Source organism: Carcharhinus amblyrhynchos, chromosome 3 (genome assembly GCF_965287045.1).
Source record: "Carcharhinus amblyrhynchos chromosome 3, sCarAmb.v2.hapA, whole genome shotgun sequence".
Classification (NCBI taxonomy): domain Eukaryota; kingdom Metazoa; phylum Chordata; class Chondrichthyes; order Carcharhiniformes; family Carcharhinidae; genus Carcharhinus; species Carcharhinus amblyrhynchos.
Genome location: NC_137326.1, coordinates 63,389,747 through 63,406,596, shown reverse-complemented (window position 1 = coordinate 63,406,596; position 16,850 = coordinate 63,389,747). Strand labels below are relative to the sequence as shown.

General features: G+C 44.1%; 1 protein-coding gene across 1 annotated transcript in view; it reads right to left on the bottom strand.

Moving 5' to 3' along the window:
* The window catches only part of cacna2d2a (calcium channel, voltage-dependent, alpha 2/delta subunit 2a), an 855,812-nt gene that overhangs the window by 175,170 nt on the left and 663,792 nt on the right, over positions 1-16,850 (bottom strand). Inside the window, exon 13 of the mRNA XM_080186111.1 lies at positions 2,736-2,814. Within this exon, the coding sequence (XP_080042237.1) occupies positions 2,736-2,814 (79 nt within the window). The remainder of the gene's footprint in view (positions 1-2,735; positions 2,815-16,850) is intronic.

The window sequence follows — 16,850 nt, the reverse complement described above, 5'->3', positions numbered from 1 at the left end:
CCATGAGACTTGCAAAGCAGCATGCATGCCCTCAATAGCCCCCTGCACCTAAGGCATACCAGTGATGGCAGTGGAGCCTGCAGCCCGGGCCTCTTGTTGGGCCTGGTGCAGGTCAAATTGAATGTAAAACAGAAAATTCTGGAAAATCTCAGCATGTCTGACAGCATCTGTGGACAGCGAATAGAGCCAACGTTTCAGGTCTGGATCGTCCTTTGTGAGGTTTTCCAACATTTTCTATTTTTGTTTCAGATTTATCAAATTGGAAGACCTTCAGGAGTCACTCAAGCCCTGGAATGATCCAGTGGCAAAAAAATTCAGGGCTGCCATGACTAGGTGTTCTCCTCTTCCACAAGGTGCCAGGTCTGCAAGCGCAAATGCTGCACTGTCTCCTTGCTCAGGCAGAGTCTCCGTTAGCCCATCAATTCTGGCAACTTGTTGTAGGACATGTGAGTCTAGCACAGCCGAACTCCCCTTCTCCGGCATCTTTTGGCATTCTCCTCAGGCATGTGGGTGGCTGGGCCCTGACCCTGACCAGCGGCCCCCTATTGTTCTGGTGTGGCCTTCAGCCTGGGTTGGCCTTGCCGCAAGCGGCAATGTCTGCCAGCTGTCACAGCAGCATCAAGGATTACTGCCAGTTCTACTGGCTCAATCCCAACATTCATGGTTCCTCTGGGGGGATAGAAAGCTGGAAGCTGACAACCCGAAAACATACCCTGTGCCATACACCACCTCAATTGGCTGCCAATCATACCATGTTATCATCATTGCCCATGCCTCTCATGGTCACCAATGGCCTCCCATATGGCTGTACCTTCTCTTTACATGATGCGGCATGATGCATTCTGCACTCTCAATGCAGTCGTGTGGTCGCTGGTGTGAGACACAAAGCTGCCTCTCCGAATGGCCAGCCGCCTCCCTCCTCAAAGATACAGACCCCTGATACTACAGGCCTTTGGTGGCTGCATGTAGCAGACTGGGCTCAGTGCTCTGGCGCATATGTAGAACATAAGGATGGCTGTGAGAGGTCCTCATTGAGGAAACCTCGTAGCATAAACATGCACGCACAAACCTGGATGTATGGTGTAAACTAGCTTCCAGACATGGCATGCAGTTCAGACAGGCAACAGAAATGCACTCTCCTAACTTTCATGCGGCAGGTGCCCATTGTAGGGAACATTGCAGAGTTTGTGCAGTGTGAAGAGTTGTGTTAATACCTGCCAAACTCCTTTGATTAAGTGAACAGCTGCCAGAGCCGGTGCTTGTTAATGGGGCCTGGGGATGGAATGTCAGAAATAGACCACAAGGCCTTTCAAGTAGACAGCTGGCAGCCTAACTAGTGTGATATTAATGGGATTTGAGCTTGACCTCCTATGAAACCCCTTGGAGGTGTTTCAGCAGGCGGTGAGAATATTCACCATGAGCCCCAACCCAGTGGTGACCTCTAACCTGAGGAACTCCAGCCTGAGATGGTGCCCCTGCACCTTTGAGGGCCCCTCATCCTACCCCTCACAATGGCAACGCCTGACCCACCCTCTTGCACCCTGGAGGTTGATGCTAAATAGTACTCCCCTCCTCGCGTGTCCTTACAATTGTGACCCCTAAACCACACTTCAAGGGATCAGTAGTGATTTGTACCCATGTGATGTCCAGCAGGAGAGCTGGGAACATTCTGGGAGAGGAGGGGGAAACGATCGCATGCCAAACTTGCTAATGAGAACTCCAGTCAATCTCATGCTAATCAACCTCCCGCTTATCTAGTTTGCGCCAATATAAAGGGACCAAGATGATTGCAAGTCGTTTCATGCTAGGTGCTTAACAGATTTTTATGCCTATCTTCCAGGATCAGCAAGATCTGCACTGGGAGCATGAGGTCAGAAAATCACCCTGCTTGTGCCTTTGACAGTGCTTGTAACTTTGCTAATACCCTGTGCCTCTCTAATACCTCCTGAAGCTGTGTCAATTACTCTGTACCAGAAACTGTGCTGATCTACTGTAATTGCAATTGTGCTAACTCCCTGTACTTGTAATCATGCCTGTAATTGTGATTAATATCCCTTTTCTGTGTTCATGCTTCTGGCTGTGCTAACAAACCTTTCACCTATGTTACTGCCCTGTGTTTTTGTCTGTGATGTGGGTATGCCGGCGTTGGACTGGCGTAAACACAGTAAAAAGTCTGACAACACCAGGTTTTAGTCCAACCTATTTATTTGATAATATTCTCACTAGCTTTCGAGGGGACAGCCTCTTCGTCAGGTGAATGGAGAGTTCTGGCCTCAGACAGAGCATATAAAGCATATGCTCTGTCTGAGGCCAGAACTCTCCATTCACCTGACGAAGAGGCTGTCCCCTCGAAAGCTAGTGAGAATATTATCAAATAAATAGGTTGGACTAAAACCTGGTGTTGTCAGACTTTTTACTGTTTTTGTCTGTGCTCATAGATCTTGCGCCTGTAACTGCTCTACCACCTTGTGCCATTGATTGTATTAACACACTGTGCCTGTAACTATGAACCTGCAGCTCCGACTACATTAATGCACCAAGCTTGTGACTACTCTAGTATTCAGTGCCTATGACAGTACTAACACACAATATCTGTAACAGCTTTGGTCTACCTTTGTTATTACCTTGCACTTGAGTCTGCACTAACGCACTGTGCCTAAAACAACACTATCACACTGTAGGTTTAACTGTGCCAATACACTGTGCTTGTAACTGTGTACTTATATTCCCCATACCTTTATTTGCACATGCCATCCACTGCAGAGGGGTGACATCATAGTTGTGTTGTCCAACTGAAAAGGTGAAGACCCGGACCTGTAACCAGAGAGAGAGAGAGAAAGAGAACATGACTAGAAGGTACATGCAATGGTAGCTGGATCTCTCAATTTCCTCCCACTGACATTTCCCTTGTTTGTTAAACATCTTCAATTTATTTTACTATGCTTCTTGTTGTCCTCTCATGTTAATATCACATTCACCATTTTACCTTCTCCTGTTGTCCTTCAGTGAAATGGGAGTGATAGGAAAGGCATTGTGTCCGTTAGAAGAGAATGGGAAAGGGAAATTGGGACTCTGTACAATAGGACTGAGAGTGGAGTGGTTTGGTTGAATGGAATTTTGTACAACTTGAATGAATGAGAAGTTTGACTCATTGGGATTCTTGATAATGGGACTGAGCAGGAAAGATAATTTAGAGTCATAGAATCATAGAGGTTTACAGCATGGAAATAGGCCCTTCAGCCCGACTTGTCCATGCCACCCAGTTTTTACTATTAAACTAGTCCTAATTGCCCACGTTTGGCCCATATCCCTTTTTGCCAATCTTACCCACGTAACTATCTAAATGCTTTCCAAAAGACAAAATTGCACATCACTACTACTGCCTCTGGCAGCTGGTTTCAGACACTCACAACCCTCCATGTGAAAAAATTGCCCCTCTGGGCCCTTTCGTATCTCTCCCCTCTCACCTTAAACCTATGCCCATTGGTTTTAGACTCCCTTACTGTTGGGAAAAGATGTTGACTATACCTTATCTATGCCCCTCATTATTTTATCGACCTCTATAAGGTCACCCCTAAGTCTCCAACGATCCAGAGAAAAAAGTCCCACTCTATCCAGTCTCTCCTTATAACACAAACTATCAAGTCCCGGTAGCATCCTAGTAAATCTTTCTTTGATCGAATGAGATTCTGTTCTAAGGGTCTGAAAGGAATATGCACATTGCATTGATATAGTCTGAGTGAATGGAATGGGATTTCATCCATTGGGATTCTGTATAACAGGAGTGAATGGAAATTGATACATCACAATTTTGTACAATTGGATAAGTGGAAAGGTGTTCTGTACAATGGGAATGAATGAGAAGAGCCTTGGTCATTGGGATTCCATACAATGGGGGTGAATGAGAAGGGTTTTGTTTATTGGGATTCTGTATTATGGGAGTGAGTGGGAATGGTATTGTCTTTTGAGATTCTGTGCAATGGGAGTGAATGGGAAGGGGCTTGGTCATTGGGATTTTGTGCAATGGGAGTGAATAGAAAGGGACTTCATTTATTTGAATTCTATACAATGGGAATGATTAGAAAAGGAGTTTTGTTCATTGGGATTCTGTGCAATTGCTGTTGTTATGATGGCCACGAAGGTCATGGGGATTGCCGATAGAGCTCCCTGTGGGTTTCGTGGAGTACAAGGCACAGTAGCACAGTGGTTAGCACTGCTGCTTCACAGGTCCAGGGACCTGGGTTTGTTTCCGGCTTGGGTCACTGTCTGTGTCGAGTTTGCACATTCTTGTCATGTCTGTGTGGGTTTCCTCCAGGTGCTCTGTTTCCTCTCACAGTCCAGAGACGTGCGGGTTAGGTTAATTGACTATGCTAAAATTGCCCTTAGTGTCCTGAGATGCATAGGTTAGAGGGATTAGTGGGTAAAAATGTAGGGATATGGGGAAAGTGCCTGGGTGGGATTGTGGTGGGTGCAGACTCAATGGGCTGAATGGCTTCTTCCTGTACTGTAGAGATTCTTAAGTCATTCTAAGCTCCCTTACTGAGCAGGCAGAGACTTGACCAATAGAAAGTGTTCTGTAGGGTTTTTAAACCTGTTCCTTCACCTGAAATGTTGTTGTAGGTCCTGAAGTATTGAACTACCAAGTTGTGAGTCTTTGGAGCAGTCTCTTTCTTAGTACATAATAAATGGTGCTTGGTGATGGGAAACTGGTGTTTGGCTGAGTTGGCAATGAGGAAAAAAATGTTTGTTTCCCAAATCGCTCCTGCAAACAGCCTCCATAAATCAAGAATTTTCTCCAATAAAAAAAGCCATTATGCGTCTTTTTGGGACAGACACCAGCGGGGTCTACCGCTTTAACCAGCGGGGTAGACAATGTACTGAGTGCATGCGTTACTTCTTCTGTGCTAACAACATTGAAGATGATGAAAAACAAAAGGTGGCATTGTTGACATTAGGCAGCATGATAAAAAATCTGACCTATCTAGATACTCTTGACTTAAAAACTTCTAACTGGTAGACCTGGTAAAAAACCACTATGACCTGAAGCCCTCTGCAATCCTCCACTTCTACAATGCTGGGAGAACGCCTGGAGAATCTGTTACTGAGGTCTCAGCTAGGGTGCAGAAATTGGCTGAAAATTGTGAATTTGGACTGCCTCTTAAATGAAACGTGAGACAGATTGGTATGTGGCATAAATGAACTAACCACCCAAAAGAAGCTGCTGCCAGAACTCAAATTGGATTTAAAGAAAGCCATTGAGATTGCTTTATCACTTGAAAATGCAGAAAAAGGTGTTCAGGGGCTACAGGAAGTTTGAGGCAGCAATGTCATCCAATTAGGGGGAGGGATCTTGTGTAATCAATCTCCAATGGACAGTGCTTGCATAAACCAGGAGTTAATGGGCTCCTGTTGATATAGGAACCCTAATGTCACCACCTGTTAGTCAAGGAAAGGCAGTGGTGAGCCTGAGATTATTAAAGAACATATCCAGAAAGGTGCAATTGCCAGAGAACAGATTATTGCAAGCACTGTCAAAGGACACAACCAAGCCAACTTTCAGGAACAGGCAAAATGCATTATTTCCAGTGAAAAAGCTGAGGCCAGTACCTGCCTGTACCATGCAGATATCCTTTGCTCCACAGACAGAGACACTATAACTGAATTGTATCATCACAAAAATAGTTGCCCCAATAATGGTAGAATCAGTAGTGAATGGCCATCCCTTGAAGATGGCCATTCACTAGTTGGACATGGGAGTTGTAGTCTCTGTTATCAGAGAACAAGTGTATGAGCATCTCTAATCTGGCATCCAACTCCTGAGATTGGAAGATATGAAGGCCAGACTAACCACCAACACTGGGGAATGTTTACAGGTAAAAGGCACCACAATGGCTTCAGGCAGCAATTAGCTTGTTTCCCACTCATTGTTGTCCAGTGGACATAGACCTGGGGAGAGACAGCTGAACTGGTTGTTGATCTTCAAGCTAGGTATGAAGGATCTGTTTGAAGTTATTAATAGATACCCTGGAGTTTTCCAATAAGGTTTGGGAAAGATAAAAGGAGCCCAGGCCAAGATCAACATTGATCTCGACAGTACACTGGTATTTCAGAGCGAGACATCCTTTACTCCATGCTAGAGAAGGTTGAAACTGAACTAGGGCACCTTGAAAACTTGGATACAGTAAGGTCTATGCAATTTGCAGGATGGGTGCACCTGTAGTTCCTGTTCTTATGCCTGACAAATCAGCTAATCTCTGTGGGGACTGTAAACTGACAGTTGGTCGGGTCTCCAAACTCAATAGGTACCTCCATGCCTCAAATGGAAGATTTGTATTCTAAGTTAACAGGCAGCAAGACGTTCTCCAAGTTGGGCATGAGTCACGCCTATCTTCATTGTCAATTGGATGAATCCTCTTGGAAATATATCTTAAGTTTAAGTTTAATTATTAGTGTCACAAGTAGGCTTACATTAACACTGCAATGAAATTACATGAAAGTTATGTGAAAATCAACTTGTATATTGGGCGGCACGGTAGCACAGTGGTTAGCACTGCTGCTTCACAGCTCCAGGGGCCTGGGTTAGATTCTTGGGTCACTGTCTGTGTGGAGTTTGCACATTCTCCTCATGTCTGCGTGGGTTTCCTCCAGGTGCTCCGGTTTCCTCCCACAGTCCAAAGATGTGCAGGTTAGGTTGATTGGCCATGGTAAAAATTGCCCCTTCATGTCCTGAGACGTGTAGGTTAGAGGGATTAGCAGGTAAATATGTAGGGATATGGGGGTAGGGCCTGGGTGGGATTATGGTCGGTGCAAACCCAATGGGCCAAAATGGCCTGTTTCTGCACTGTAGGATTCTATGATATGAGTATACCCATTTGCCTTTTGGAGTCTCGTCAGTATGTGCCATTTTCCAAAGAGTTATGGAAAACGTCCTCCAGGAACTAATCAAGGTTTCAGCATGCTTGGATGATGTCTTGGTCCTGGGGCTTCAGAACAGGAACACCCAGCTAACTTAAAGTAAATCTCACAGATTTCAGAAAAGGAGTTTGCTTGAAGAGGAAGGAATGCTTTTTTTAAACAGCTGAAGTAACCTATTTAAGCTGAGTAGATAGCATGAAGTTATATCCAGTAGAGGATAAGGTAAAGGCCATCAAGGAAGCATCAATCCCTAGAAACACCACGGAGTCAAAATCCCTCTCGGGAATAGTAAACTACTTTGGAAGATTTATCCTGAATTTGGCTTCATTGCTGGCCCCCTTGCATGATCTCGTATCGCTGGAAAGACAGGACAGAAAAGTCCATCATGTACGCGCTAGGACCTTTTTGGACGTGGAGCGGTAGTATCCTCAGATTGAGAAAGATAGGTTAGCAGTCCATTTTGGTACGAAAATGTTCCACACATGTCTATAGTAGACGCTTTTTTATAGTCATTGATCATAAACCCTTATTGGGCCTTTACAAACAGAACAAGACAATTGCCTCTGCTTGGATGCAGCACTGGCCATGTTATTGGTGGCCTATGAATATCTCCTAGAACATAGCTCTGGAACCTGGATAGCTACCGTTGATGCACTGAGTCACATCCCATTGCCCACAAGCCTAGCACCTTTACCAGCATTGGAAATAGTCTTGATGACCCTGAATTTTTTTGGAGAATTTACCAGTGTCAGCAAGGTATATTGAAGCCTGGACCCAAAAAGATCCAACCCTATTTAAAATAAGCATATTATCCTGCATGGGGGAGTTCCAAGGACTACCTGCTAAAGAAATGAAACCTTACCTCAGCAAAAAAGTTAAACTTAAGTATTGAAGGCGGGATCATTTCTTGGGGTCCCAAGTAATTGTTCCACTGCAGGACGATGTCCAATGTTGATGGAATTACATAATGGCCATCTGGGAGTATCAAAAATGAAGATGCTGGCTTGGAGTTTCATCTGGTGGCCTGGTCTTGACTATGAAATCATAGACTTGGTAAAATGATGTGACCTCTGCCAGGCAAATCAAAAGCTCCTGCCCTCAGCTTCCCTATACCCATGGGAGAGATCTGGCAGGCCTTAGTGTGTGTGCATATGGACTTTGCAAGGCTCCTTTATGCGTTCCATATTTTTAGTCATGGTGGACTCACACCAAGTGGCTGGAGGTGCCCCGCACGAGTTCCACGAACTCTCAGGCTATGATCGAGAAATTGTGGCAAAGCTTCAGTGTACATTGAATACCGGAAGTCCTGGTTTCCGATAATGGCATAGCCTTTACAATTGTGAGTTCAGGAATTTTGTGCTCTCTAATGGTATCCAACATATTCAAACCTTATCACAGTCATCAAATGGACTGGCAGAACAGGTGGTGCAAACCTTCAAAAACAGTATGAGGAAACAAATGGCGGCATCCCTGGAGACCAGACTGGCACAGTTTTTGTTCGATTATAGGACCACATTGCGTACAACAGATGTTGCCCCAGTGGCGCTGTTAATGGGATGACAGTTTTGTACCAAATTAAGCCTGTTATTCCCAAACTTGGAAGGTAGGTGAAGTCACAACAAGAAAACCAAAAAAGAAATTATGATTCCGCAAAGACAGAAAGAACTTTCTCAATGGTTGATCTGGTTTGCATCAGAAACTTCGGTGATGTCCTAGTTGGGTACCTGGGATCATTATGGAGAAAACAGGACCAATATTGTACAAGGTCAAAGTCTAAGTATAACTTTGGAGAAGCACTTGGACTGTCTCAGAGCCAGGGAGTCTATGCATGAGTGGGCTACACTACTGGCCATGGAGATGGCTGCTGCCAGTACCAGCCCTAAGTTCGACGCTAATTTGTCCACTGGGATTCTGTGCAATGGGAATGAACGGAAGGGGCTTTGTTCATTGAGATACTGTTGTGAAGAATCATAGAATCCCTACAATGTAGAAGAGACCATTTGTCCCAAAAGGTCTGCACTGACTCACTGGCAGCATGTCTTACCCAAATTTTGTTCCCTACCCTATCCCCATAAGCCTGCATATTTTCCATTGTTAACCCATGAGAATTTGTTTTTGGAATCTAGTTTTACTGTAAGTTGATTGCAGTTTTGTGGAACTTTTCTAGTTTGTGAATAAATGGATATTCAGCATTAAATTGAGATCTCAGAGCTGATCTGCACCTTGGCTCATTTTAGTTCTGTATCTGCACTTAGCGGTTCCCATTCTCTATTGGTATCACAGCCCTGCACAATACTGAACTCTACACTATACAGAATTCTGCATGATACCATCTCACTGAACTATTTATTGCAGTTGGAATCCTTCCTGAGGCACTCATTCACAGATTCACAGCATGATAATGGCTGGACGCGGCAATGGACACAAAGAGCACCTTCAATTTCTGATTATTTTCCTCTTCTCCACCTTCCCTACCACCCCAAATTCAAGTCAAAAATTAGATGTAAGCAAATGTAGGCTTTTTACAGGTCAAAAAACAATCAGAATGCCTATAATCAAAGAGTGCTAGTTAGAGGCAATAGGGTCTCATCAGATAAAATTGGGTTTAATTTGAGACCAGCAATTTATTCAAGGACCATCAAGCTCAATTTGTGAAAATCAAGTTTAACTCAGTAACAACTTGGCTTCATTAATCATTTTGCCAGAATTTTCTATGCACAAATAAACTAACATTTAACAGGTTTCCGTACCCAATTTAAAAAAAAAATCTGTGGAACTTATTTGGTTGTGTCTGATTAAAAATTGGCACAAAACAAGTATAAGTAGAATGCCACCAACCGGGGAATTATCCCAGATGCTGTGTTCGGTCACCGTACCTCATTCTCAGAGCCTTTGCCAATTGTGACAGCCATAGCTCAGCAAGAGAACCCTTGCCTTCAGGCTGAGAAAGTTGTCAACCCAAACCCCATTAAAGAGGTGTGAGCGCCATAGTTATCCAGTTAAATTGAATCTGTCCTGTCGGGACAATGTGAAAGATCCCTTTCAGCCTGTAGGACAGAAGAGACTATTCCTACGTCAGACAGTAGAGGGCACTCATAGCAGACAGATCAAGATTTCCTTCGCATTTTGAACAGTCTTTTCATTCCAACTTAAGTATTTGTAGGGATAAGATAATGATTTAATCAGTGCGGTGTTAAGAATTTTTCTAAGAGAAAAAAGAATGTTTGTAATCAAAGAGTATCAGTTTTAAGACGGCAACAAGGAATGTATCTCAAAATACTCGTATCTTGTTTGTCATGCAGCTTCTGGGTAGAAGCACTTTTTTTGGAACTGGCACCAATAATGAGCTTTGACATATTAATCAGGGTATTAGTAACAATACTATGATGAGAGCTGGGCTACTGTAGTACTGAATGCCACACAGCACAGATGGAAACAGATGAGTCATTTCTATCATTCACAGTATTTTCTTTTTATTATTAGTAAGATCAGTTTTCCTCCATTCCAAACAGAATCTAAAGAGCTTCTACAAACACATAAAGGGAAAAAGAGTAAATAGGGAGATAGTAGGTCCTCTTAAGAGTCAACAAGGTCATCAACGTGCAGACCCGCAAGAGATGGATGAGATTCTAAATGAATATTTCTCATCTGTATTTACTGTTGAGAAAGACATAGATGTTAGGGAACTTGGAGAAATAGATAGCGATGTCTTGAGGCGTGCACATATTACAGAGAAGTCTTAAAGCACAACGAGGTAGATAAATTCCTGGGACCTGATGAAGTGTATCCCAAGACGTTGTGGAAGGCTACGGAGGAAACTGCGCATCCCCTAGCAGAGACATTTGAATCACCAACAGCCACAGGTGAGGCTCCTGAAGATTGGAGGGTAGCAAATGTTATACCTTTGTTTAAGATGGGCTGCAGGGAAAAGCCTGGGAATTACAGGCCAGTGAGACTCACATCTGTAGTGGTAATTTGTTAGTATGTATTCTGAGAGACAGGATCTACAGGCATTTAGAGAGGCAAAGAGTGATTAGGGACAGTCAGCATGGCTTTGTGAGTGGAAAATCACGACTCACAAATTTGATTGAAGTTTTTGAAGGGGTAACCAAGAAAGTAGATGAGGGCAGTGCAGTTGATGTTGTCTACATGGACTTTAGCAAAGCCTTTGACAAGGTACTGCAGGGTAGGTTGTTGCATAAGGTTAAATCTCACAGGATCCAGGGTGAGGTAATCATTGGACACAAAATTGGTTTGATGACAGAGGATGATTGTAGAGGGCTGTTTTTCAAACTGGAGGCCTGTGACCAGCAGTCCATTGTTACTTGACATTTATATTAATGATTTGGATGAGAATATAGGAAGCATGGTTAGTAGGTTTGCAGATGACACCAAGATTGGTGGCACAGTGGACAGTGAAGAAGGTTATCTAGGATTGCAATGGAATCTTGACCAATTGGGCCAGTCAATGGCAGATGGAGTTTAATTCAGATAAATGTGAGGTAATGCATTTTGATAGATTGAACCAGGGTAGGACTACTCAGTTAATGGTGACGTTGGGGAAAGTTAAAGAACAAAGAGATGTAGGGGTACAGGTTCATAGCTCTTTGAAAGTGGGGTCACAGATGGACAGAGTGGTGAAGAAGGCATTTGGCATGTTTGGTTTCATTGATCAGAACATTGGAATGTCTTGTTGAAACTGTGCAGGACATTAATAAGGCCACACTTGGAATACTGTGTACAGCTCTGGTCACCCTATTACAGAAAGGATATTATTAAACTAGAAAGAGTGCAGAAAAGATTTACTAGGATGATACTGGAACTTGATGACTTGAATTATGCGGAGAGATTGGATAGACTAGGACTTCTTTTCCTGGAGTGTAGGAGGCTTAGATGTGATCTTAAAAGGGTCTGTAAAATAACGAGGGGCATTATTATTACAATAATCATGGGGGACTTCAATATGAAGGTAGACTGAGAAAATCGGGTAGGTAATGGATCCCAAGAAAAGGAATTTGTGGAATGTCGAAGAGATTTTTTTTTGAAGCAGCTTGTGACAGAGCCGACTAGGGACAGGCAATTCTGGATTGGTGATTTGTAATGAGGCAGACTTGAATAGGGAACTTGAGGGATTTTTTTTCCCTTATAGGTATATAAGTTGGGTGTTTGGTAATCCCGAGACCATACACCTGTAGGGCCTCCTACCCACCCACCCACCTCCTCTAACCTTACACTACTCGAGGGAAATCAGGTAAGTTTTTTTTCTCTTTTGCTTCTTAGTAAGGGAAGTTAGCAGGGATGGCAGTGCAATATTCCTCCTGTGGGATGTTTGAGGTGAGGGACACCATTAGTGTCCCAGCTGAGTACACCTGCAGGAAGTGCACCCAGTTCCAGCTCCTTGAAGACCGTGTTAAGGAACTGGAGCTGGAACTGGATGGACTCAGGATCATTTGGGAGGCAGAGACAGTTATAGATAAAAGTTACAGGGGGGTAGTTACTCCTAGAAATGAAGATACTTGGATGACTGTTAGAAAAGGTAAGAAGCAGTCAGTGCAGCGATCCCCTGAGGCCGTTCCTCTGTATAACAAGTATACCGTTTTGAATACTGTTGTGGGGGGTGGACTTACCAGAGGTAAGCCATTGGGTACAGGTCTCTGGCGCAGAGTCTGTCCCTGTTGCTATTGCAGAAAATACAGAGGCATGGGATTGAGGGTGATTTAGCGGTTTGGATCAAAAATTGGCTAGCTGTAAGAATGTGGAGATGCCGGTTTTGGACTGGGGTAAACGCAGTAAGAAGTCTTACAACACCAGGTTAAAGTCCAACAGTTTATTTGGTAGCAAACTGCACTAGTTTTCAGAACGCTGCTCCTTCGTCAGGTGAGTCAGGTTCTCATTGTCCACCCTATCTAATCCTCTCATCATCTTGTATGCCTGTATGAAGTCACCTCTTAACCTTCTTCTCTTTAACGAAAACAGTCTCAAGTCCCTCAGCCTTTCCTCATAAGACCTTCCCACTGTACTAGGCAACATCCTAATAAATCTCCTCTGCACATTTTCCAATGCTTCCACATCCTTCCTATAATGCGGTGACCAGAACTGTACGCAATATTCCAAGTACTCACCTGACAAAGGAGCAGCGCTCCGAAAGCTAGTGGCGTTTGCTACCAAATAAACCTGTTGGACTTTAACCTGGTGTTGTAAGACTTCTAGGTGTATGAAGACAGAGGGTGGTGGTTGATGGGAAATGTTCATCCTGAAGTTCAGATACTAGTGGTGTACCGCAAGGATCTGTTCTGGGGCCACTGCTGCTTGTTATTTTTATAAATGACCCGGATGAGGGCATAGAAGGATGGGTTAGTAAATTTGCAGATGACACTAAAGTTGGTAGAGTTGTGAACAATGCGGAAAGATGTTGGAGGTTACAGAGGGAATAGAAAAGCTGCAGGGCTGGGCTGAGAGGTGGCAAATGGAGTTTAATGTGGAAAAGTGTGAAGTGATTCACTTTGGAAGGAGTAACAGGAATGCAGAGTACTGAGCTAATGGTAAGATATTTGGTAGTGTGGATGGCTAGAGAGATCTTGGTGTCCATGGGCATAGATCCCTGAAAGTTGGCACCCAGGTTGATAGGGTTGTTAAGAAGGCATATGGTGTGTTAGCTTTTATTGGTAGAAGGATTGAGTTTTGGAGCCATGAAGTCATGTTGCAGCTGTACAAAACCTGGAATATTGCTTACAGTTCTGGTCGCCACATTATAAGAAGGATGAGGAAGCATTGGAAAGGGTGCAGAGGAGATTTACTAGGATGTTGCCTGGTATGGTGGGAAGGTCTTATGAGGAAAGGCTGAGGGACTTGAGGCTGTTTTCATTAGAAAGAAGAAGGTTAAGAGGTGACTTAATAGAGGCATACAAGATGATCAGAGCATTAGATAGGGTGGACAGTGAGAGCCTTTTTCCTTGGATGGAGATGGCTAGCACGAGGGGACATAGCTTTAAATTGAAGGTGATAGATATAGGACAGATGTCAGAAGTAGGTTCTTTACTCAGAGAGTAGTAAGGGCATTGAATGCCTTCCCTGCAACAGTAGTAGACTCGCCAACAATTAAGGGCATTTAAATGGTCATTGGATAAACATATGGATGATACTGGAATAGTGTAGGTTAGATGGGCTTTAGATTGGTTTTCACAGGTCGGCGCAACATCAAGGGCAAAGGGCCTGTACTGTGCTGTAATGTTTTATGTTCTAGGTGAGGGAACCCTTAGGGAGCAGTGATCATCACAATATGATAGAATTTACCTGGCAGTTTGAGAAGAAGAAGCTGGATTATTTACAGTTAAATAAAGGTAACTACAAAGAGATGAGGGAGGAGCTGGCCAGAATTGATTGGAAAGGGAGCTAGCAGGGAAGACAATGGAACTTCAATGGCAGGAGTTTTAGGGGATTATTCGGGAGGCACATAAGAACATAAGAAATAGGAGCAGGAATAGGCCATTTAGCCCTTCGAGCCTGCCCCGCCATTCAACAAGATCATGGCTGATCTGTCGTGGCTCAGTTCCACTTTCCCGCCCTCTCCCCATAACCCTTAATCCCCTCGCTTATCAAAAACCTATCAACCCGTGTCTTAAATATATTTAGCGAGGCAGCCTCCACCACATCAATGGGCAGAGAATTCCAGAGATTCACCACCCTTTGAGTGAAGAAGTTCCTCCCCAACTCTGTCCTAAACCACCCCCCCCTTTATCTTGAGGCTGTGCCCCCTAGTCCTACTATCCTTTCTGAGCGGGAAGAGTCTCTCCACCTCTATCCTATCCATCCCATTCATCATCTTATATGTCTCAATGAGATCTCCCCTCATTCTTCTAAACTCAACGAGTACAAGCTTAGTTTATTCAGCCTCTCCTCATAGTTCAACCCCCTCAACTCCGGTATCAGCCTAGTAAACCTCCTCTGCACTCCGTCCGAGGCTAAAATATCCTTGCGTAAGTGCGGCGGCCAAAACTGCACACAGTACTCCAGCTGCGGCCTCACCAGTGCCCTGTACAGTTGCAGCAAGACCTCCCTACTTTTATATTCAATTCCCCTTGCTCTGAAGGCCAGCATCCCATTCGCCTTCCTGACCACCTGCTGCACCTGCAGGCTGGGTTTTTGCGACTCATGCACAAGGACCCCGAGGTCCCTCTGCACCGTTCGCCATGTAAGTAATAGTCCTTCCTACCATTATTCCTACCAAAGTGGACAACTTCACACTTGCCAACATTAAATTCCATTTGCCAGTTCCTGGCCCATTCGCCCAGTCTATCTAGATCCTTCTGCAGACTTTCCACACCCTCTGCACAATTTGCCGTTTCACCAATCTTGGTGTCATCAGCAAATTTTGACACCATACACTCGGTTCCCTCCTCCAGATCATCTATATAAATGGTAAATAGCTGAGGCCCCAGCACCGACCCCTGTGGCACTCCACTAGTCACCAACCGCCAATCCGAATAACACCCATTGACCCCCACTCTCTGCCTCCTACTTGACAGCCAATCCCCTATCCACGCTAACACCCTACCCCCAACTCCATGCCCCCTAACTTTCTGTAATAACCTCTTGTGAGGCATCTTATCAAACGCCTTCTGAAAATCAAGAAACACCACATCCACCACCCCAGACACATCCTCATAGAACTCCAATAAATTCGTCAGACATGACTTCCCCTTAACGAAACCGTGCTGCGTCTGCTCTATCAAACAATTCTCTTCAAGATGCCTCGCTATTTTCTCCTTAATGTCATTCAGGCCCTCCACTCCTACCATCTTTCCATGGCTAACACCCGGCAAATTATTCACGTCCTCCTCTGTGAAGACCGAAACAAAAAAGTTATTCAAGGCACAACAGAAATTCATCCCAAGGAGGAGGAAACATGCTAAGAGGAGGATGAGGCACCCATGGCTGATGAGAGAATTCAAGGACAGCATAAAAGCAAAAGAAAAAGCATATAAAGTGGCGAGAATTAGTGGGAAGCTGGAGGATTGGGAAGCCTATAAAAGTGAGCAGAGGGCAACTAAAAAAGCAGTAAGGGGGGAGAAGATGAAATATGAGTGTAAGCTAGCTAGTAATACAAAAGAAGATAGGAAAAATGATTTTAAATCTATAAGAGGTAAGGGAGAGGCAAAAATAGACATTGGGCCACTGAAAAATGAGGCTGGCAAAGTAATAATACGAAACAAAGAAATGGCAGAGGAACTGAACAATTACTTTGCATCAGTCTTCACGGTGGAAAATACCAATGGGATGCCAGAGCTCCAGAATCAGGGGGCACAGGTCTGTGTAGTGGCCATCACTATGGAGAAGGTTTGGGGAAACTGAAAGATCTGAAGGTGGATTAATCACCTGGACCGGATGGACTACACCTCAGTGTTCTAAAAGAGATAGCTGAGGAAATTATGGAGGCATTGGTGGTGATCTTTCAGCAATCATTGGAGGCAGGGAGGGTCCCAGAGGACTGAAAAGTAGCTAGCTTACACTCATATTTCATCTTCTCTCCCCTTATTGCTTTTTTAGGCTGGAAAGTAGATAACGTAACACCGCTGTTTAAGAAGGGATGGAGGCAGCAGACTGGAAATTATAGGCTGGTTATCCTGACTTCAGTCATTGGCAAGATTTCAGAATCCGTTATTAAAGATGAGATTGCGGAGTACTTTAAAGTGCATGATAAAATAGGACTGAGTCAGCACGGCTTCGTCAAAGGGAGGTCATGCCTGACAAATCTGTTAGAGATCTTTGAGGAGGTAACAAGGAAGTTAGATAAAGGAGAACCAGTAGATATGATTTATTTAGATTTCCAAAAGGCCTTTGACAAGGTGCCGCATAGGAGACTATTAAATAAGTTAAGAGGTGTTAAGGATAAGATCCTGGCATGGATAGTGGATTGACTGACTGGCAGAAGGTAG